This window comes from Branchiostoma lanceolatum, chromosome 3 (genome assembly GCF_035083965.1).
Source record: "Branchiostoma lanceolatum isolate klBraLanc5 chromosome 3, klBraLanc5.hap2, whole genome shotgun sequence".
Classification (NCBI taxonomy): Eukaryota; Metazoa; Chordata; class Leptocardii; order Amphioxiformes; family Branchiostomatidae; genus Branchiostoma; species Branchiostoma lanceolatum.
Window position 1 is genome coordinate 32,510,258 of NC_089724.1, and position 22,646 is coordinate 32,532,903.

General features: G+C 42.2%; 2 protein-coding genes across 2 annotated transcripts in view; one reads left to right on the top strand and one right to left on the bottom strand.

Annotated features, from left to right (window-relative positions):
• Positions 1 to 4,602: 4,602 nt before the first annotated feature.
• On the top strand, positions 4,603 to 10,418 carry LOC136431461 (thrombin inhibitor rhodniin-like). Its single transcript, XM_066422842.1, has 5 exons — positions 4,603 to 4,812; positions 6,785 to 6,918; positions 7,332 to 7,394; positions 8,507 to 8,614; positions 10,068 to 10,418. The coding sequence occupies exons 1-5, from the start codon at positions 4,767 to 4,769 to the stop codon at positions 10,179 to 10,181; spliced, it is 465 nt and encodes a 154-aa protein (XP_066278939.1). The 5' UTR covers positions 4,603 to 4,766; the 3' UTR covers positions 10,182 to 10,418.
• Positions 10,419 to 12,568: 2,150 nt separating this feature from the next.
• LOC136431462 (uncharacterized) overlaps positions 12,569 to 22,646 on the bottom strand; it is a 28,889-nt gene continuing 18,811 nt past the window's right edge. Inside the window, exons 16-23 of the mRNA XM_066422843.1 lie at positions 21,075 to 22,295; positions 18,804 to 18,926; positions 16,997 to 17,122; positions 16,385 to 16,580; positions 15,673 to 15,797; positions 14,851 to 15,044; positions 14,112 to 14,245; positions 12,569 to 13,722 (exon numbers count right to left, since the gene is read on the bottom strand). Coding sequence (XP_066278940.1) covers positions 13,487 to 13,722; positions 14,112 to 14,245; positions 14,851 to 15,044; positions 15,673 to 15,797; positions 16,385 to 16,580; positions 16,997 to 17,122; positions 18,804 to 18,926; positions 21,075 to 22,295 — 2,355 coding nt within the window. The 3' untranslated portion in view covers positions 12,569 to 13,486. The remainder of the gene's footprint in view (positions 13,723 to 14,111; positions 14,246 to 14,850; positions 15,045 to 15,672; positions 15,798 to 16,384; positions 16,581 to 16,996; positions 17,123 to 18,803; positions 18,927 to 21,074; positions 22,296 to 22,646) is intronic.

A 22,646-nucleotide genomic window follows, 5' to 3' on the forward strand; every position in this document is an offset into this window, starting at 1 on the left:
GGGGGTACTTGTAATATCTACTAATAGTGGCTTGAACCCGAAACAGTAAACAATTGTCCACGAATGTTTTTGTAAGAACGGTTTTCCATGATGCCACAAACATCGCCGATGGGTGAAAGAAACTGCTATTGTGAGACCTCTTTTACTAGGCTCAATCAAGGCGCGAACCTCCCACTGGGACGTGCGCGGGTGACTGGCTTGTCCCAGAAATCGGTCATAAAAAGATTAGTACCCCGGACATTCGTACGGCTGTTAGCATTACAACGAGGAGGGGTAGCGACACCTTTATTGAATAGAAATGATCCGCCCTGTTTGAGTTGTAGCAGACCTTGGGTTGGCTATGAAAACTCCTTCTGCCTGTTGGATACGGTCTTTGCCAACCCGTAGGTCTGCTTGGAGACTAAGATAGTGGTCAAGTTGTAATGAATGAATTTTGAACACATTCATCTAAAGAACATACTTGGATAAGAAATGACATTCATACCAGGCCCTTCACGCTCCGCGTTAAAAGCGGCAAACGCTGTGAGACGTTTTCGCGAATGTACCTTCCATTTAGTGTTACGCCAGACAGTGTGCCTAACTTAGCACGCTTTTGTAATTTCGCTCTCTTCAGAAGTTGGTGATGTATCTTAGACGTGATATTGACCAATATTCCGGAAAAGTGCTCTGAAGTCGAAAAAGTGTCTTCCGAATTTCCCACTGACCATATTATACTTCAGTTTAATCTGCATTTATGTGCAAGGCAATATCAAGCTCAAAAATATATGTTTATAACTAAAAGAAATGTAACTTACGCCAACATTTTAGTGATATCTTTTTCTCCTAAGAAACTGATGCAGCTGACAACATTGACAACTGCTGGAACATATGGTCTCAATGCTTGAATAGTATGATTGAGAACCATGTTCCCAAAGTTATTGTAAACATTCCTAGTTCTATGCCGTGGTTCGACGGAGAGGTCCGTCACCTCAGAAACAAAAAATTAACTGTATGGCGTAAGGCTAAAAAAATCAAACAGCCAAATTCATTGGTACAAGTTTAGAAAGCTAAGACACTGTCTACAGCAACAGATTGATCGCAAGTACAAATGATTTCTTGGAAACTTAGGATCTTTAGTGAAAACCAATCCGAAAAGGTTTTGGACTTTATTTAAAAATAAAACAAAATCTCATCGGTTTCCACAAGTACTAGTATTGAAACACTGCCGTCATGAGGGAACAACCCCCAAAGAAAAGGCTGACTTATTGGATGATTATTTTTTCTCTGTTTTTACTAAAAATAAAACAACAAATCAGCCTCTCCCAGTGATTCGGGAATGGAAACACCCCTCATTAGACAACATGTTCTTCACTGCTAATGAAATACTGGATGTGCTACTCACCTTAGACTGTACAAAAGCTGTCGGGCCTAATGCCATATCCACAGTAATTCAGATGTGGACATGTATTAGCTCCTCTGGCATGTTACCAATGTTTTTAACAAAAGTATTCAAACTAACAGCTAGAGTTCCAGGAAAGAAGCCAGCATCTGTCCCGTTTTCAAAAAGGGAAATAGAGAACTTGTCGAAAACTATAGGCCCATATCATTACTTGGCAAGGTTGTATCTCTAACCGAATTTTTCCGCATCTCAAGGACCAAATTCACCCACTTCAGCATGGTTTCATCAATGGAAGATCTACTGCTACTCAACTTCTCATAATTCTCCAAACCACAGAGGAAATTCTTGACCCAAGTGGCCAAGTTAATGTTATATATTTAGACTTCTCTGAAGCCTTCGACAGTATTCATCACCTCCTGTTGCATAAGCTTAAGGCGTTCGGCATGAATTCTAATCCACTGGCTTGGTCATTTGTCTAGCCGACGTCAAAGGATCCGGTGTTGAGGGAGTGGTCTCTGACTGGCAACCTGTCATATCTGGAGTGCCACAAGGCTCCATATTAGGACCCCTACTTTTTTACTCTACCTAAACGACTTACCTTCCACCACGAACTGTAGCTGTCCCATGGCCTTATATGCCGATGATTCCAAATGTTTTAAACAAATATCGTCACTTACTGACAGCATCTCTCTCCAATATGACATTGATAATATGGTTAAGTGGAATAACACCTGGTTGATGAAATTCAATGCAGACAAGTGTTAAGTACTTAACATTTGTAGATCCAAAGCTTAAAGAGCCAGTCCATTATGTATACAAAATGGAAGGCCATGTCCTTGAAGTTGTCACAGAATTTCGTGACCTTGGCATAACTATATCTCATTTTTTTCTTGGAAGGGCCATGTTCACAGAATTGTTTCAAAGGCTAATTCAACTTTAGGTTTTATCAAAATGTCTATAGGTACCATCACTGTCAAAAGGCTCTATATATCACTTTAGTCGGACCCCAACTTGAATATTGTTCAATGGTCTGGTCACCCCGCTCCCATACCCTCATCTCTATATGCTGGAATGTGCTACTACGATTACTCAATTGATTACAAAGAGAGACTAATGACTTGTTCCCTCTTACCATTGTCACGCCGTAGAGAAACATTAGATTTATCATTTCTTTTCAAATGCTTCGCGGGATTATATGATATTGACATCGACCATTTCATTGAATATCCGCATGTATCTTTTACTGGAACGACACTGGGGTGGATATTTTCATCCAGGCAATTCATCGCTATGACAAATAATGTTGGCGACATATACCTCCCTGAGGTGTGCCGGCTAGAATAGGCTGCGACTCCGAAATACTTCGTCCCCATTTCACGCACTGCTTATGGTCACTCAAGTAACTGCAGATGCATGACCAGAGGTTCCGTCTTATGGCCGATGGTGTCGAAGGCGCGTGAAAAGTCTACATGTATGAAAGTTACATAAAAAGGCGTCAATCATGTGGCTGGTATTCAGATATGTATATACGCACAAGTGTGACAGGGGCTTAAGGAAGTAGACTGTACACGATGATGACAAGCTGCTAGGGTGCCTAAACCAACACCACTTCTCCCATATATATATACATCAAAATTCTATATCAAAAAGCTATCTGCCACCCCCCCCCCCAAAAAAAATCAAAACCCTAGCATGTCCAGGACAAAAGATACAAAAACAGGAAGTTCTGGTACAGTACCAAGGTCAGTCGCTGGAAGTGTCATAATTGACCTCCAACTTCGACTACCCACATACCAAATATTTACAATCTATTATTAGGTTACGTTATACTGACCACACAAATATTGAGAAACACAGACACACATATACAGACACAAACAGAGAGACACATACACACACACACGCACGCACGCACGCACGCACACACACACACACACACAGACACGCACACACGCACGCACGCACCAAAAACAATATCTCCATTTTCCATGGCGGTAACGGGGGGTGCCCTAACATCGCCAAGTACGCCGTGTTTGTGTCCAATGACTATGCTGATAAGGAAGGTAAATAACCCAAGTTCATGCACATAATTGTCATTTACATTCAAAACATATGTGTACATATTCATTTCTTGTTTTGTCGAAAAGTAGTATTTTGACAATAATGATGGTAGCGCTAAGTAGAGGGTCACTGCGTAGCTAGACGGCCCGGCACCTAAATATACGACCTGTGCCAAGCAGATACATAGGTCACAAAGCTATCATACACATAAGAAAAATAACTTCATAAAACACTAAAAATTTGGGTCTTTAAGTGTTTGTTGAGAAGAAAACCGACCAAAGAAAAACAACGTAAACATTGCTGTCGTCTGACGGCGTTGCTTTCCCGCCATTTTTTTGGGCCGCGATGGTGGCGGAACGATTCAACGCACAGTTTTATTACGCTCTAACATGTGATTGGTACCGTCTATGAAAAGGAAACTGAATACAGAGATGGCGGAGATATTTCCCAATAAGTAGACGGAGTATTGTTGATGTAAGCGGTGTCGTTTTTTCGTAATGATTTCGTAAGTCGGGCCGCATTCAATACGTACGTCGGGCCGCGTAGTAGCCTATTTCCCGTGAAAACATGAGCTGGGATGCGCTAGATATAGCCCTTCTCACGGCATGACGTGAGAAGTGCACACAGTCAGAATTTTCCGGTCAAAAGAAAGCTAGAATATAGCAGACTTCAAGCCTTATTTACATTTCCCTAACTTCATCACCAACTTCAGGCGAAGAGAGCAAAATTACCAAAGCGTACTAAGTTAGGCACATTATCTGGCGTAGCACTAAATCAGAAGGTACATTCGTGAAAATGTCTCACAGCGTCTTCCGCATGTGACGCGGAGCATGAAGGGCCCATGAACAGTATGAATACATTTCTTGTCCAAGTATGGTCTTAAGATGAATGTGTTCAAAATTCATTCATTAAAACATGACCATTCTCTGGCAACCAGCAATGGAGCGCCGTGAGTTCCAGCGCGTAAAAAAACGTCCGATGTTTGGGCACCCCCGTTAAGAATGCTGTTCTGGAATGTGCGTCGTTCTGTTCATCTCCTCCGTGACTTTACAAATGTTAATGTTTAACTCACACCCAGGGCTCAGGCCGACGTCACTACATGTAAAACGATACGGCCAAACCGGACGGCGAGCCCTGCTTGAAACAACACCAGCCCCCGGTGTTTAATTTAGGGCCCGGTGATTAAGTGTTCTCTTATCGTGTTACAACTTCTCCCTTTCATGTGACTGACAAAACCACCGCGTCATTCTAACTTCACCCCAGTGAATTGAGAAGTTCGCTGCAGGAGCAACATCAACTTATCTGCGGAACACACCAAATCCTAACCATGATGAAACAGGTGTTGCTGTTGGTCAGCTGCCTGGCCGTGAAAGGTATGTGCAGTGATAGCGCCACGTTTCGTAAAATCTCCTTGTTTTATACCACAAATAAGCCTGTGTATAACGTGGCGCTATGTTGAAAACGTCACAAACTTACATGTGCAGCATACCGAAACAACAGATAGTAAGACAAAAGGAAGACCTATACGTTCGGTGACACTCGGTAACAGTTTCTAGCAGACCTGTTTGGTTTTACAATGGCTAAACATTACCATATTCGTCTACCATATGTTCTGTTTATAATCGTTTTTCGCTGCTGCTACCGTTAGCTAGATAGCAATGCATGGCTGTGTGGGTATAGTGTTGGTATGCAGTGTAGCGTATTGCTGCCTTCGCCAAGAAGCGTATGCTTTCGGTGCCACAGCACAACTCGAGAAGCTGCGGACAGCACAACTCGAGAAGCTGCGGACAGCACAACTCGAGAAGCTGAGGATGGATTTTAATGATATTTGGAAGGCTGGAAGTGTTCGGGAAAACGAAGGCCGAGTCTGATAACGGCCCCCTAGTGGCTTTGTAAGGTTCTGCAGCGGAACTTCTCGTTTCCTTCTTTTGTACGGATCTTCCCACATCCGTGGTATTGCGAAGGTTTTTCGGATCCTTTATTTCCCATTTTATATTCCTGATTTATTTTCAAATACAGCTGCGAAACAATTCAACAAAGCAAAACAACACCACACTATCTAACAATAAATGGCAGCAAATTCAATTATCATGAAATCTATGTTCCTATATAACTCATATCTAACGTTAAATTTACACGATGTACATGTAGGTAACGATGGGATGTTGTGTAATTTTGTAATATTTTTTACCGTCTGTCAAAATTCTGCTTACTTGGATATATGCTTACTTCACGTCATCAGCGGAAAATAAATACTATCTGGGCCATTCTGGGGTTTGCAATCCTTTTTTTGGTTTGGCATTTTTTTTAATGATCAAAAATGATTTCTGTGTTTGTGTTTAGAATTGAGTTGGTCGTAAAAAAAGGAGCCAGCGTTGATAAATTCCAAAGACCCAACCGTCACCACGAGAACGAAGCGGTGCAAAATAAAAATATAAAAATGCGAACTTGGCGAACATGCAGCCAATCATTCATTGGTCGAACCGCTATTACCAGTCTATCATTGGTTAAACTGCTAATAGTGATGGACAGTCAGTATCGGTCTACTAGTTGGCTCAGCTGTTGGTCACACGCCTGTTTGTTTATCTGTCCATGAGTAGACGCCCTCATATCAACTCGTTTAGACACACAGTCGCATGTAGTTTGTACAGTATGGCGCCAAAACCATGCCCACTTCAATGACGTTATGAACACTATGGATCCTGACTGTCCACCACAATTAGCAGTTGAACCGATGACAGCGTGGTAATTATCAGATGACCAAAGAGAGAGTGGCTGCATGTGCGTTAATAAGGGCATCTTGGTTGGGCCTGCACTCGTCTTTCGGAAGGGACCTAAAATGGGGTCCCGTGTTCTAGGGGGCAACCCGAGCACCTTAAAGGGTACAACCCCTCCCTAAAACAATATACCCTGCTACAGAAACTACAAGGAAAGTTGGTAACCTATTGTCAGTGTTATAGAATATTTGTAGGATTGACCAAAGTAAGTAAGTAAGGATTGAACGACAAAAATGGAATGAAATTTGACGATTGTGTATCATATTGCCATGATTACTAGGGTATGTTTTGTCTGTTACATTATTTTCTGTTAGTTCGATTCGTGTTGCATGTAACATTTTCAATCTTATCAAGTTTGAAAAATCGAAACTTCTTATATTTTCGGCACTCTCACATCCTGATGGTGTTATACATAAACAGTTTGTATATAGCCTTCGGTTGACGAAGATGCAATGACGACGTTTCTACATGTTTATACGGTACTCTTTACAACAAATGAAGCTTTCTTGCAATCTTTAGCAATGCTTCAGGGGCGAGCCTAATAGCATGTATTTTCGATATTTGACAGGCTTTGCAGGATGTCCTGATATGTGCCCGTTCAACTATAACCCTGTGTGCGGGTCGAATGGAGAGACATACAGTAACGAGTGTTCTCTGAAGGTGCATGCCTGCCAACTGGGCGACGACATGGAGCTCACAATGGTAAAGCTTATATTTAAATCTTGTTAGAAATATGAACATGGCATTGTACTGATGAATAATCTACCAAAACCAGGGATAAACTCCACACATCAAAACGTAGAAATCGAATATAAACATAAAACATGCAAATATTTGACGTACATACAGCCTCTCTCATTGGCCGAACCGCTAATTGTCATGCTCAGTGCCATAAAATGATACCTTGATGGATAATTTTAGGAATGATGCACTAAGGCCCAAGTAGAAAATCATGGTTCCAATGTATGAAAATATGCCTAAAATTGCAGTATAACGTGTGTATATTTATTGTCTGAGAAAATCACTATTCGTAGGAGAATGTTTGGTAGGAGAAATTCATTTTTTTTAGCCTTTTAAGTCCATGCATGTCTTCCCACGTTTATATCTGATCCCAGGTATCCAAGGGGGAATGTCCAGAGATGGTTAGCCGCACTGAACCGGCCGTAGAGAACAGAAATGTAAGTGTGTTGTTTTTTACCTCCATGAAAAACGTAGGTACTGTTTTGGGTGTGTATACTTACAGCCCGCATGGATTGTTATGATATTTGGCATGTATACGTGGGGCCCTTGGTGTGTGACCTTGGGTACTGCAGCATAACTGTCGTTTTGTTTTCTTTTGTCCTGGACATGCTATTGTTTTTTTTTTGCCAAACGTGTGGTTGATCATGGTGTCCTGTATACTAGGCTATGTGCGTTGTTTATATGTGCTTGATGGTGTCCTATATCTCAGGCTGTGTGCGTTGTTTATGTGTGTTTGATGGTGTCCTATATTCCAGACGGTGTGTGTTGTTTATGTGTGTTTGGTGGTGTCCTCTATCTATTGCAGGCTTCTTGCGTTGTTTATGTGTGTTTGATGGTGTCCTATATTACAGTCTCTGTGCGTTGTTTATGTGTGTTTGATATTGTCCTATATTCCAGGCTGTGTGCGTTTTTTTATGTGTGTTTGATGCCAGTGTCCTATATTACAGTTTGCGTGTGATGTTTGATAGTGTCCTACATTCCAGGCTGTGTATGTTGTTTATATGTGCTTGATGGTGTTCTATATTCTAGGACGTGTGTGGTGTTTATGTGTGCATGATGGTGTCCTATATTCCAGACTTTAGGCGTTGATTATGTGTGTTTGATGGTGTCCTATATTCCAGGCTGTACATATTGTTTATGTGTGTTTGATGGTGTTCTATATTACAGTCTCTGTGCGTTGTTTATGTGTGTTTGATATTGTCCTATATTCCAGGATGCGTGTGTTGTTTATGTGTGTTTGAATGATGGTGTCCTATATTCCAGGCTGTGTATGCTGTTTATATTATGTGCTTGATGGTGTTCTATTTTCCAGGATGTGTGTGTTGTTTATGTGTGTTTGATGGTGTCCTATATTCCAGACTGTAGGCCGCGGTTGATTATGTGTGCTTGATGGTCTCCCATATTCCAGGCTTTGTGTGCTGTTTTTAATGTATATTTGGTGGTGTCTTACATTCCTGGCTTTTTGCGTTGTTTATGTGTGTTTGATGGTATCCTATATTCCAGGCTTTGTGTGTTGTTTATGTGTGTTTGGTGGTGTCTTATATTCCAGGCCGTGTGTGTGGCTGGGAGGCGCGGCTGTCCCAGGATCTACAAGCCCGTGTGCGGGTCCGACAAGCACACCTACCCCAACGAGTGTGAGCTGTGCCGGAAAATGTCGGTCAGTAAAGTTGCTTTCGTTCAACGGCAGTGACCAGGCATCAGATGTATATATTTTCATTCGTTACCTTCGCCGAAAAGGTTATATTATCGGTTACACCAGCTGCGGAGTGGGTCTGTATGTATGTCAAGAGTACAACTCGAGAAACCTTTGATGGATCTTCGTGATTTTTGGTAGGTTACCAGCGGTTATAAGAACGAAGGTCAAGTTCGAAAATAGTTCCCCTGCGTTTTCCTACAGTGCTGCAGTGGACTTTGTATGTTTGTGTGTTTGTATGTAGACAATATAACTCAAGGAACTGTTGATGGATCTGCATGATTTTGGTGGGTGTGTAGCGATTGTGGAAACGGAGATCAAGTTTAAAAATGGGTCACCTGGCGTTTTCCTACGGTACTGCAGCGGGCTGTGTATGTATGCGTATTTGTATGTAGACAGGATAGCTCGAAGAGCTGTTGATGGTTGTGCATGATATTTAGTAGATGGGTAGGTTTCTTGAAAGGGAAGGTCAAGTTCGATAATGGGCCTTCTAGCGGGCCCCTTAGGTACTGCAGCGTAGCTTCAAAGTTTGAGGTCAAATTTTCTGCAAGTGATACGGTCATGATTTTTGTGTGGTAGATAGTTCATGCCACATTAAGTAAGTTGTGCATGTTTGGGTCCCCTAGCAGCTTGTTTGGAACTGCAGTAGGTGTTTTTAATTTATTTGTTTTGACCTTCGGACATGAATAACTAGAAATTGGGGTCGACGGATCGTCTTGATTTATGGTATGTAGATAGCTTGATTGATGCTTTACATGATCGAATACTAATCATGCGAATCAGGAGCTAATTTGCATAATTACCAAGGAAAGTTTATAAATCCGCTGCATTTCATAATAGGACTCTCAAACATGTGACATATGTAACTGAATAAGAGAGCGGTATCGATAGATATCAATAATGCAAATAGCTACCTTATTTGCATAAGAAATTAGAAAGTACTTAAATACCATGGTGGTAAATGATTGGAATTTCATTCTCATAGCATTAGGAAGCTACGTAAAGGTGAACATTATCAGACATAAATCATGCATGACAGGGCCTCATTAACATAACTTATAAGGAAATTTCTACAGATTTTTAAAGTCGTGGGTAAAGGCACTCTCCATAATAAGCCTTGATTATTTGGCGAAGGTACATGTAATGTGTTCGTGGAACTCTAGTTCGTTCATTCATTCATTCTTATTATCATCTTTCACCTACTTTATTCTTTATGCCTCCTTCAGGAGAGCATAATCGTGATATTCTAAATGAAAATATTACATGCAGCCGTTATCTCAATGGTTGAACTGCTAATTGTGATGGACAGTTAGGATCAGTCTGTTGAAGAAGTGTCCAAGTATTCAAGTCCAGACCAGCACAGCTGTGAGCAATGTCCGTTCTACGTAACGTAATCAACCCCCCTCTCCCTTCCCAGGAGGCCGCAGTGAGGACGGAGATCCGAATCCGCCATGAGGGTGAGTGTACACCTGCGGAGACTGGAGAGGATGCACAGGCACGTGGCAGCAAGGCAGGCGGCAGGCAGCTGTAGATGGCCAGGTGCAACAGCTGGTGTTGGAGTAAACCAACAGTCGTCTTCAGTAAAATAATGATACAAATCATGACTAATTACAACACTTCCGTTTAATGTCAAGACCATTTCAGCTGGAAACCTAGAAAACACCACAGTCGCACAGTTGTAGCATGTGCATGTTCTCGTAAGACTGAGCCAACTGGCTGTTTCAATTTCACAGCTGTCAATTATGAATAAAAATACTACTGTCTGCAATTTCTTGTTTTGCTTCGGCCCTGGCTTCTCGTTATGTTTCTCATAATATATCAATGCCATATAAAAAAAATCACATCTGTTTAGAGTATTTCATCCTAACACAAGACTGCTAAATGTTTACCTGTGTGTGTATGGTGTTCAGCACCGAGGACAGGTCGTTTACCTGTTTGCGGGTGGTGTTCAGCACCAAGGACAGGTGTGTTGGTATTCAGCACCAGCGACAGAGATGTTTGCCTGTGTGTGGATGGTGTTTAGCACCAAGGACAGGTCGTTTACCTGTTTGTGGGTGGTGTTCAGCACCAAGGACAGATGTGTTGGTATTCAGTAGCAGAGATGTTTGCCTGTGTGGATGGTGTTCAGCACCAGGGACAGGTGTGTTTGCCTGTGTGTGGATGGTGTTCAGCACCAAGGACAGCTGTATTTGCCTGTGTTTGGATGGTGTTCAGCACCGGGGACAGGTGCGTTCTGTATAGACGGTGTTCAGCACCAGGAACAGGTGTTTGCCTGTATATGGATGGTGTTCAGCACAGGGACAGGTGTCTTTAGCTGTGTTCAGGGACAGGTGTGTTTGCTATTGTGTAAACGGTGTTCCACACCAGGGACAGGTGTGTTTGCTTGTGTGTGAACGGTGTCCATCTCAGGGACAGGTGTGTTTACTTGTGTTCGGGGACAGGTAGCTTCAGCCGGATCCGGCAAAGGTCAACGCGATTAAGGAGATGAAATAAACCTAAGACATTACCCAAGGAAGGTGACAGCTTTTTGTAAAAGCGCTTGTTTCTTGTGTTATAAAAAAAGACAGATAATATTTTCCTTCACACCAAACATGTTCTTGCACATGATATTGCAGAAGTTGACAACACTGGTTACAACCTATGCTTCTCATATATAACAAAATAAAGATTACTGCAGTTTTGGGCATGTCTTGATTAATATATTGCACTGTACATTCAGTATATCTGGATTATGATAAATACATAATATATAATTCTATACTATGATGATGTCGAAGTGAAACAATGGAAGAGTTTTGTGGGTCAACATCCTGCAATCATCTATCTATGTATAATATCTAATAAAATCATATTTTGGCAAATACTGCACTGCTGGGAAAATATTGATGAAATCTGCTGACATTCAATATCTCATCTATTTACACTGACAACAGTAAAATATTGTCCCTGAACATTCCAAAATAAATCATCATTCCATCTCTAGGCTGCAATTCTTAATAGACCAATCCAATAGTCCCACCCACCTGCCTCAAAACGTAGAAATGCAAATATTTGATGCACATGCAGCAACTCTCTCATTGGTTGAACCTCTAATTGCCATTCTCTCATTGGTTGAACTACTAATTGTGATGTACAGTCAGAATCGGTCTATAGTATAATAGCTACATGTAACTATGGTTTTACACTGGTAGCATTGGACTGCTATTAACTGGTATAAGGTAAAGGAATTTTTACCAATATCAAATGTACATGTACCTCTCTCTTCCACTTTGAGTCTCAGTTAGCTTCTCTCATCTATAAAACCAAGCTCAGGTAGCCCAACTACATTGTAATTTCAGTACATTTTACATTGCATATGACCATGATCCATTCTATACTGAACCACTATACATACACTGTTACTTTAGTTGTAAGCATTTGCTTAACAACAGGTACTTTCACATTTCAAAGGGTACACTTTGATACATTGCAGTTGAGAAGTAACATCGTACTAAAAAAACAAACCTCACAAGGCATAATTTTCAACTATTTGATGCTACCGGGGTAGTTTACTAATGTATTTGTTGGCAATGTCCTTTTCTGTACATCACAACTGTGAGTATACAGCATTATGTACCTTGCTTTTTAGTTCTATTTTTTGGCAACACCTTAGATGCGAGCCAAATGGCTATTGGATATGGGTTGTATCACCTGGTACTTGAGGTAGTCTTCCTGAACAATACATGTATGTAACCTGGCTATGTTTGCACATTTCATTACTACCATCATACACTGTATCTCATATCCTGCCCATTGCCCTATTTCAACATCTGCAAAAACTCCATTGTATTTCAACACTTAAGAGTAGATATTGCAAGATGTCCATCTTACATACAGAAAATACAATTGCAAATCTTGCATTTATCTACAGTACAGGCCTTTACAAACTTCAGTTCCGCATACACATGGAATGTATTGCTTATGGGTACATCATTTAAGAATAATCTGCTGAGCATGCTTTAATTCATATCAAGTGGATGAGACTATATATGTATATACAGATGCAACTAAAAACATCACTGATAGTGATACATGTATGTAATGAAACATGAATAACTTGAAAGGTAATATTTGCAAGCAAATACATGTTTACCTTCACACGGTCTAGCCTAACAAACTCTTGCTTTGTATATTCTTACTCAAACACATTCATATCCTATATTGTTCACAGCAATGTCTGGTTAATGAGATAAATATTCTGCTATAAGCTAAATTGATACAAGGAATATTAAATCAATCAAAGCACTGCGCTCTTTAATGATGTCAATATCATGTCACAGAATCTAATAAACAAAACTGATTAGAAGTTGGTACAGAAGCCAAACTTGTCATAGATAATGATAGAGGACAACTTTCAGAATTCTGTTGTAAGCTACTATCTGCCTGACTAAATTAATCATTATGGTATGTCTCTATCTGCAGGTGACATTAAAGGGAAAAACTTGCTAACCTTGTTAACAGCTGATTAGAAAGCCATTCTACAGTGGAGGTGGAACATTTGGCTGAAGACCTTAACCCTAGTCCAAACCCTAGCAATAGCCCAAAACCTAGTCCTAATGCTAAACCTATAACCCCAAGCCCTAGACCTCACCCTAGCCCTAGCCCCTAACCATGAGCCTAAGTCTTACACAAGCCAAGATATCCCTCCAACAGTCTAGCAGACAGATGCAAATGTATTGTGTACTGGGAATGTGTATCTGGCAGGTCTCAGATTATTCTTATACAGCAAAGCACAATTACCAAGGTCTAAAGCCATTTTAAGATATTGCAAATCTCTACAACTGCAAAATGTCCCGTTCACGAGAAGCACTTCCTGTGGACCACCCCAGGTCCGACCTCGTCGTACTCCTGCTGTGAGATCCAGGCCTGTCTGAACTGGTCCATACCGGCCAGGACGGCCCCGCCCTTCCACACCAGGTACTTCCTGTCCTGAGGCTGGACCACCTGCACACTCCTGGCCAGGCTGGAGGGGACGATGGAGCACAGCTCCTTCTCCAGACGCTCCGGGAGGCCCTGGAGCAAGGTGGTTCCTCCTGGGGAGGGTGAGAAGTGAGAGGTGATTAGACAACAGAGGTTGGAGCTTGGTTGGGAGTAACCTGGAATCCATCCTATTCTATTAGGTTTTCTATTCGATAGGAAGGAAATCTTGGTTGTGTCAGGAAGGACATTAAGGTGCGTGGCCAAACCAGCGTGGACCTGGACCCGCTGGATGCTGCCCACACCTGTGTCAGGGACTCTCGCAGCAGTATGATCAAATGATGGATACTACTACTCTACCTCCAGTTTGCTCCTCTGATTATGACTTTTAAAGACTCTTACTCTTAGGAAACCTTGCCAACCAATCTCCAACCACAGATCACCTTAATCACGACTAACTCCCAACCATGGTCTGGAGAAGGTCGGGAGATCAAATTGAGCTTACCTGAGAGGACGATGTTACTGAACAGCTCCCTGCGGAGGTCCATATCACACTTCATCACGGTGTCGTGGACGGCGTACTGAATCCCGCCATGTTCCTTACCGACCAGCGAGGGGTCAAACAGCACCTCTCCACATCTGTACAAAACAAATTAAAACAACAGGACACAGTCAAGGACAATATTAGTCCACTTCACCGTTTGGACTGCACATGCGTGAGGTCAAAGGTGAAGGTGCCTAACTTGTAAACAGTTCTTCATTGGACCATGCTTGTCTCAGGGGCCTTGAACTTTGACATATTACCAACAATGCATCACACTGTGCATGGGCAGTTCAGACAGTGAACCAGCTTATTCATTCAAAACACTGCAGCAAGGCACTTCTTTTCCACAGGTTAGAATTAGCATTTTTCTATCTGAAGAACAAAAAAGTTGTAAATTTCGGGTTATAATGAAATGGCATTTTTGTCCATTGCCTTTTTGCTCCTCAGAGAATGATCAGACAGCATCACGGTTGGGGCTACACCCGTCTTTCAGAAGGGACATAAAATGGGGTGCCGTGTTCAAGGAGGTGCCTCAAGCCCCTTAAAGAGGATGCACTAGCAACTTCTCCCTGTGAAATTATACCCTGCCACTGAAACAGCAAGGAAACTTGTTGCCCTATGTGCCTCTAGGCACCACAATGGTCTGAAAGAACTAATGAACACCGATGGTAGATGCAATGACAATGTATTCTCTCCCTACCTGAACCTTTCACTGCTCAAGACTACAGAGTGCCCGTCAGGCAGGACATACACCTGCTCACAGTCGGGGGAACTCTCGGCTTTCTCAGTCTCCGTCCTGAAGTCCCCGGCCACGTAGCACAGTCTCTCCTTCATGTCACGTACTATCTCGTGCTCGGCACTGGTCACAAACGAGTGGCCACGTTCTTTCAAAATCTGGAGGGGGGGGAGGGGGAGGGGGTGGACTGGTTATAATTACGGCTTTTCACTTTTCCCTAGTTTCTCTCTAGTTTTTCTAAAATCTTCTGATGTTTGACATTTACAAAAGGCCTTTCTTTAAGAAATTTCCATTTCTAACAAATAAAACATTGATTTGATAAACTTTCCATCCAACATTTCAAACTGCACAGCAGACAGCAAATAATCCTCTTAACTTGAAATATTGATTGACAGAATTTCAGTTTGATATGCAACGAGAAATAGAAAAAAACTATGAATTTTTTGTCTTATTCATAAGAGTGAATTTCTCGCTGATTCTGTCTAATAAAAACAAATTGATGCATTTTCCTGCTGGCTCAATCAGGGCAACAGACATGCATATAGCAGGAAATTGAAGACAGGAATTGAAATAACCTATTCCGGAACCTTTGACCTAACTTCCTGTCAGTATCCCCCATGTGGAAATAAGTGAGGTAACCGGTACCCATACAGTCACACAAACAAACCAAAAACAATACCTCCCCTACATTACACAGACAGGGGTAGAAATGTATCGGTACCCAGTCTATCATAGTTACAATCTATAGCTAGTAGCTGGCATGTCTACCGTACTACCTGTACCTACCCTCATAAGATAGCTGGTCAGGTCCCTGCCTGCCAGGTTTATCCTGTGTACAGCATGGGGGAGAGAGTACCCCTCATAGATGGGCACCGTGTGGCTCACACCGTCACCTGAGTCAAACACCACACCTGCAGATAGAGACATACCATTCAATGTATCAGTAGGCAATAGATTTTTAATTGCAAAGTCCAAGATAGGCTTAGAACTTACAGTAACAAAGCAGCATGATAAACATAGCCCCCCTTCTGCAGCTGCAGTACATCTAAGGGTTAATGACCTGCCCCGGGATGTTTACAGTAACATATAACTACCGAGCAAACAGTGGTTTATGAGGTGATCATAGGTCACTGACCAGGCGTTATATCACCATAAACATCGAGGGGAAAGCACGCCATTAACGTTATTATCAAATAGCAAATTACAAACTGACACACTGTGACAGTAAAGTGGGCTGAGGCTTGATCAGAGGAAGATGACAAGATGGTCACCGAAACATCAGGTATACATTCATTTTGTCTACAAGTTGTGAACAAACAATTTTGTTATCCAATAGCCAGAATAGTATTCAATCAAATACTGAGATCGACTCAGAAACTATAATAGGTTTGGATACTAGACTACCAAAAAGCTACATATAATGTCTTATATAGTCTTTTCATTTCACTCAAAAGGTTTGCAACTAATTCAAAAATCACCCAACACATCAAGTCCAGACCTGTAGTCCTGCCAGTGGCATACAGGGACAGCACCGCCTGGACAGCCACGTAGAAGTACGGGACGTGGAAGTTCTCGAAGATGATCTGCATCATGCGCTCGCGGTGACGATGGGGGTTCATGGCGGCCTCCGTCAGGAACAGAGGGTGGTTTTCTGGCTCCACACGTAGCTGGTTCACCAAGGCATGCTCCCAAATCTGCATGCAAATGGCAACATTTTCTCATCCACATGAATTTCTAGTCCTTTCTCTAGATCAATCTTCATCACTTACTTTGAGAAAAACATCTCCGCAATACAGTTAATCAACTATTCTCCAGTCTTTTACATACAAAATCTTCCTCATTAATACATGAACCACGTTTCCACTACAGGCTGCAACCACTGAGTGGCTGATGGGCAACCAAATATTTGAAAGGTCGCCCAAAAAATTTCATACTCATAGACAAAGAATTGATTGTGTTTTGTTATCTTTTAAATCACACTTTTACAACATGCATCATAATCTAATTATAAAATCAATGGTCACACCAATCTAATTTTGGTTGCTCAACGGTCGTTTAGCAGTCAACGTCTTGCGGAAAGGGGCCTAAGCACATTTCCATGTACACGTACCTTCTCCATGTCATCCCAGTCTGTGACTATCCCATGTTCCACAGGGTACTTCAACACCAGTACACCTCTCATGTTCTGTGCTGCATCCCCCACGTACGTGTCTTGGTATCTCCCGGACATCACATCCTACAGTAGCAGAAAGATATGACTTACAAACATTTCATGTCAAAAAATCACTGTCAGTGTCTAATCAAAGATGTAGTCCTAATGTTGGTAAAGCAGTCATCTTTGACTGAGGTGAAGCATGATCCTTCAAGAAGTACATGTAGGTAGCGGTGGAATGCGGCTTGGCTACATTACACAGCTCGCATTTTCAGCAAAGCACACCAGGTCACCCCAACTCTTCTTGACAAGTGTATTGATATTATCAGTTGAAAGTCCGTGTCGGATCAACATACTCGGCTGATTTCGAAACAACAATAGGGTCCCCACAAGGTGACAGCCTCTCTCCAGTACTGTTCACCTGTTACCTAGCATCTGCACTATCCACAATAAGAAGACACTCCACAAGACCCAACCCACCAGCATCACCTTTTGGCATGCCATTGGAAATGGAATATGCGGACGATGTTGACTTTATCGACGAGGAAAGAGATGTACATGTACTGGAAAGACTGCTACCGGTAGCTGCTAACAATCTATTCATGAATGAAGCCAAGACAGAATTCACCCATGTCTACTTGGCAGACACACTGGAAAAAGATGACAATGAAAAGCCTCTCCGAGGCCATGAGGAATAGAGAAAGGATAAAATTCTCCGTTCCTTCCTCTGTAGCTCATCCGACATAGCAGCATGGTGTACCATGGGCAATCTCGCATTCAGGTCCCTTTGGAAAATCTGGATTCAACGATCAAAAATTCCATTGGAGAAGAAGCTACAGTTGTATAATGCCACATGTGTGTCAATCATGCTCCACAACTGTAACAGCTGGGCTGCTCCACAGACAGCGATAGACAAGCTAGACGCATGCCACCGAAAACACCTACGAACAATCACAGGGCATCGATGGCCAAATAGCCTGATCTCAAATAAAACACTGTACAAGCTGTGTAACACAAGCCCGCTGTTAACAAAAGTGAAAGACGCCAGGTGGTTTATGTTCGGACACATTCTGAGAATGCCGACCGACACACCTGCACAACAGGCTTTAGACTTCGCCCTGATAGGATGCAACAGATATGGTTCCGGAAAAGGAAGACACTGCAAAAACTTACTGAGCCTACTGAGGGCAGACCTGAAGGAAAGAGGTCAAGGACTGTTGCGGTCAGAAAGAAACTTACGGGAGCTAAGGAAGCTCGCAGCGAATCGGACAAAGTGGAAGGGACTGAAGGAAGACTGAATGCGGCTGCAGGATGTTTCAACTACTGCAGCAGCAGAAAACAGTGGACTACTACTATTGATATCTTTTACATGGAGCCAGTGGCTTTACTTACGTCACCATCCGAAATGACGAATGCAATCTCTTACAACATGCATGTTCAAACTGGGGTCAACCCTGGGGTCGAACCCCCGTCCATGGACAAACGGAATTCAATCCATATGGCAAAACATGCAGTATACATGTGGCTTACAACTCATGCCATGGGGACATGCAAGGTTCTGGTAACCACCAAAAATTGTAGTGATGTCCCTGTAGCTGAACAGGTAGCATACAATAAATTGGTCAAATTAGTTGCTAACTAGGAGACCCCAGTTCAATCCTGGGAAGTCCATCTTGAGTGGGGCTGCACTAGTCTCCATGTTCCACGAACAAACCATAAGAATTGTACATAATTGTCAAGTACAATATACGTAGGCTGTACCTACCTTATAATGCGGTCGTCCCACCATGGCAGGGAACACGGCCCTGGGCATGTCGTCTGTGCTGAAGCCGGCCTTACACAGACCCGTACCATTGTCTATCACCACAGGGGGGCCGTATCCGTCCAACTGAGGAACAGGCATAGGCATGTTACATACAAGAATCTGGTTATATTCAGCTATTCTAGCCTAACACCCCTTGCCATGGTTATCACCATGTCCAATGTAATAATTGCCATATTGAAAATATTCATGCCAAGAATTAAATAATAAATCATCATTTCAAGGTCTTTTAAAAGTATAGACGATGTGACATGGTAAGTCGACTATCATACGCAATACTGCAGATATTACTGTATATTACAGGTGAAATGATATCATATCATGACTGAATACTGTAGATTTCTTTGTTTGAACATTATTCTAATAAGAATATCAAAACATGGCAATAATTAGATCTCGGGATGTTACAATGCTTATACATGTTGAAAGTCTACTAATATGATAAACCTTAACCCTTTCCGATATAGGAACAAAAAATATGTTAGTAAAAGAAAGTGACGACATCTATAAGTTGTTTTAACCTTAAGAACACTGACGTAGCCATTTGGCTACCAATTCTCTATTAGTCACAGAGTTTGGCAGCAGGGAGAAGGTTAACTGGTTTAGCCAATAGGAATTATTTTTTTAATCACCAAACATCCAAAATCATTATTTTAGAATAGCATAGTTTTAGAAAATTCAATCTTTTTGGTTTCAAGATAAGTAAAACCTTAACACCAAGGTTAAGTCTGACATTCCCAAGAGCAAAGAAAACCAATCAGAAACCACACAAATTGTTACCGATGCACCCAACTTAGACAGAATGTGTACCTTTTGATTTGTCCAGCCAAGCTATGTCAGATTGACAGGTTGGTGCTTTGAGAGGCCAGTTCAGTAGCAGTGCACAGTGTTCAGTAGCAGTAGCAGGGAAGCGACTGGACTTACATGTACACGACAGGATTCAAAAATACCACATGCATATATGCAAGTATGTGCACGTCTAAGTTGGAGCGGTGCAAGTAATTTCAGACCAGACTTGCACAAGTTACTTAAAATATCCACTGTTACCAGCAGTAGAATTTAACTCACACACAATCTCACTCTTCTAAATTTTCAATAGAAACACTGACAGAAATCTAAGTTTGTTACCCTCAAATTACTAAATTACAAATCCTTTTTTTACTTTTTGCATCCATAGACAACTTGTTTCAATGTGTCTGAAAGAAATCTAAAGCTTGAAACCAAATGTATGTAAATATAACCAATGACAGTTTAATTTGATTCAAGTTAACACAATTACAGGAAAGACAGCTCAATAAACGTTTGAAAGTGTCATTTATCATTATAGTGAGAACATTCCTAAAATACTCTTCCAAGTTCCTTATATTGTGCCATGTTTAGTAATTACTTTGTTTACGTTTGGCTCCCACCCTCCGTTATGCACAATCCTACGGTTTTACTGACATAAATTCTAGTCAATTAGCAACGGGTTCCTTTATGATGAGTTAAGCCCGTCACACAAAGCCATGGCCTCCCAACCTTCTCCAGACCACGGTTGGGGTTTAGTCAGGAGCAAAGACATCTGTGGTTTGTGACATTGCCTATTAGTCTTTAAAAGTCGTCTGCACCTCAGCAAATCAAATTCCGGAAAGACATATTCGTCTTGTACGCAATCAGAGGAGCAAACTGGAGCTAGAATAGGATGGGTTCTAGGCTACTCACAACCCAGCACCAACCTTGGTTAGGGAGTGGTTGGTAGCAAAGTCATTGAAAGGACTTGAATGTGTGACAGGGGCTTATGGGGACTGCATGCATACATTCTACGTCAGAACTACCATATTTAACATGGTACACTGTATGTGGCAACATATTGGAGATTGTTTTGTATTCAAAGAACAGATCAGACAGAAGGACTTATGCTACCTTGTCAATAGATTATAGAAAGAAATTAACATTTCCTCTTTTACACATAATTGGCATATCATTTACTATTGCCAGAGGAGTGATGTACATGTATAGAGGATCACTGACACAGGGGTACATTTAACTTCAGATATACATGTAAGCAAATGAAATTATGTAAATGCAAGAATGTGGTTATCTAGCCTATGTCATAATCAGGGTACTACAAAATAGTGGGACACACAAATGCATAATGCTTTTGCTAAGTAATGCGGAGATAGTAGCAAAGTCGAAGAGAGATCAGTTTAAGCTGAGATGTGCAGTGCCTCCTACCTCAAGATTCTGAACTGCAGCCTGGACTGGTGGCATGTCTGGGAGGACGGGAGGTGGCACCTTAGCAGTGACACCTCCACAGACACCCTCTCTCCCTGACACACTTCTTTCTACTTGTTTGCTTTTCCTAGGTTGTATCTTAGGAGGTTCCCGTTTACTTCTATCTTGGTGACCTAGGTCTACCCTTTGCAAAGAATCCTTCCCCTGCCTCTCCATCCCAGGGCTGCTTCTCTGTCCCAGGATCTCCAGAAGTTCATCTTCCTCAAGGGTATGAGAAATGTCATCTTCAAGGTCATTATCGGCTAACCCCAAAAGACTGTCTTGGTTCTCCCGAGAAGTCTGTAGTGATGTTCTTTTGACGTTGGGAATATCTGGGCTGTCTGTGTCGTACATATCACTCCTTTCAGAAGTTCTTCCACTCTCTGATAAGCCTCCTTTTTGTGACTTCTTTGTTCCGACATCCCCATCTGTTTCTGTGGATGAACCAAGAAGATGTCCCACTTCAGGCTGACTAGAGGGTCTGGTAGAGTCTACGAGGGACTTCATGAAACTGTCCACTTCTTCGCTCGACAGACTTCGCGGCCGTGTCATGTGATCAAACGGACTGCTGCTGCCTGGCGACAGACTGAGAGGAAGGTCAACATCATCACTTGTCACACCTGCACCAGGTGCAGTCCCACCTGTCCTAGATGTGGCCCCACCTACACCAGGTGTGGTCCCACCTACACCAGGTGTGGTCCCACCTACACCAGGTGTGGTTCCACCTGCACTAGGTGTGGTCCCACCTGTCACCCCTAGTCTCTCCAGGTGGGCCCAGATCTCCTCTTCCTTCCTGCTCTCCTCAACAGACTTCTTGGGCGTCATCTTCTCCAGGCCACGCCACAGGCTCTCAAGGGTTTCTTCGTCGTAGCCCTTTGGGCTGCCATTTGGCATCCCGTTGCTTTGTTGGGATGTGGTGCTCATCTTTGAGTCTATTACTGGGCTTGCTGGTGAGTGGCCTGTCACTGTGTCTTCTCTATCTACAATTGCAGTGTTGCTTTCCTCATTGGCAGGTTGCATATCGGCTGCTACTTTGGGTAGCGTCTCTGTTGGGGCCTGACAGCGGTCCCCAGAGTTGACCTCTGACCTGGAGCCAGAGCCGACCTCTGACCCACTGCTGATCTCCGAGGTTCTCAGCAGCTCGTCAATCTGTCTCTCCTGCTCCAGGACATCTTCTTCCTCCTGTCAACAAAGGAAGAGAAATGCAGTCACCAGCTTCGAAATCTAACTATTCTATTGCTTTCATTTTACTTATTTATTTGTTTGGCTGTACATGTTTGACCAGGGCTATCAAATTAGCTGAATGTTATTACAAAGGGCTGGCCCCGGTGACTGAACAATTATACATACATTTGTAATGCAAGCAGCTACAAGTCACATATAGAGGCATTTACAAACTGTTTACAAAGCACAACACCTAGTACATGTATGTCATTCTACATAGTTTTCAATCTTATACTACTTTTGTACTTTTCTACAAGAAATTTAATTGTACGGCTAGATCTCAGGAATTTGTTACCTTCTAAGCAATTC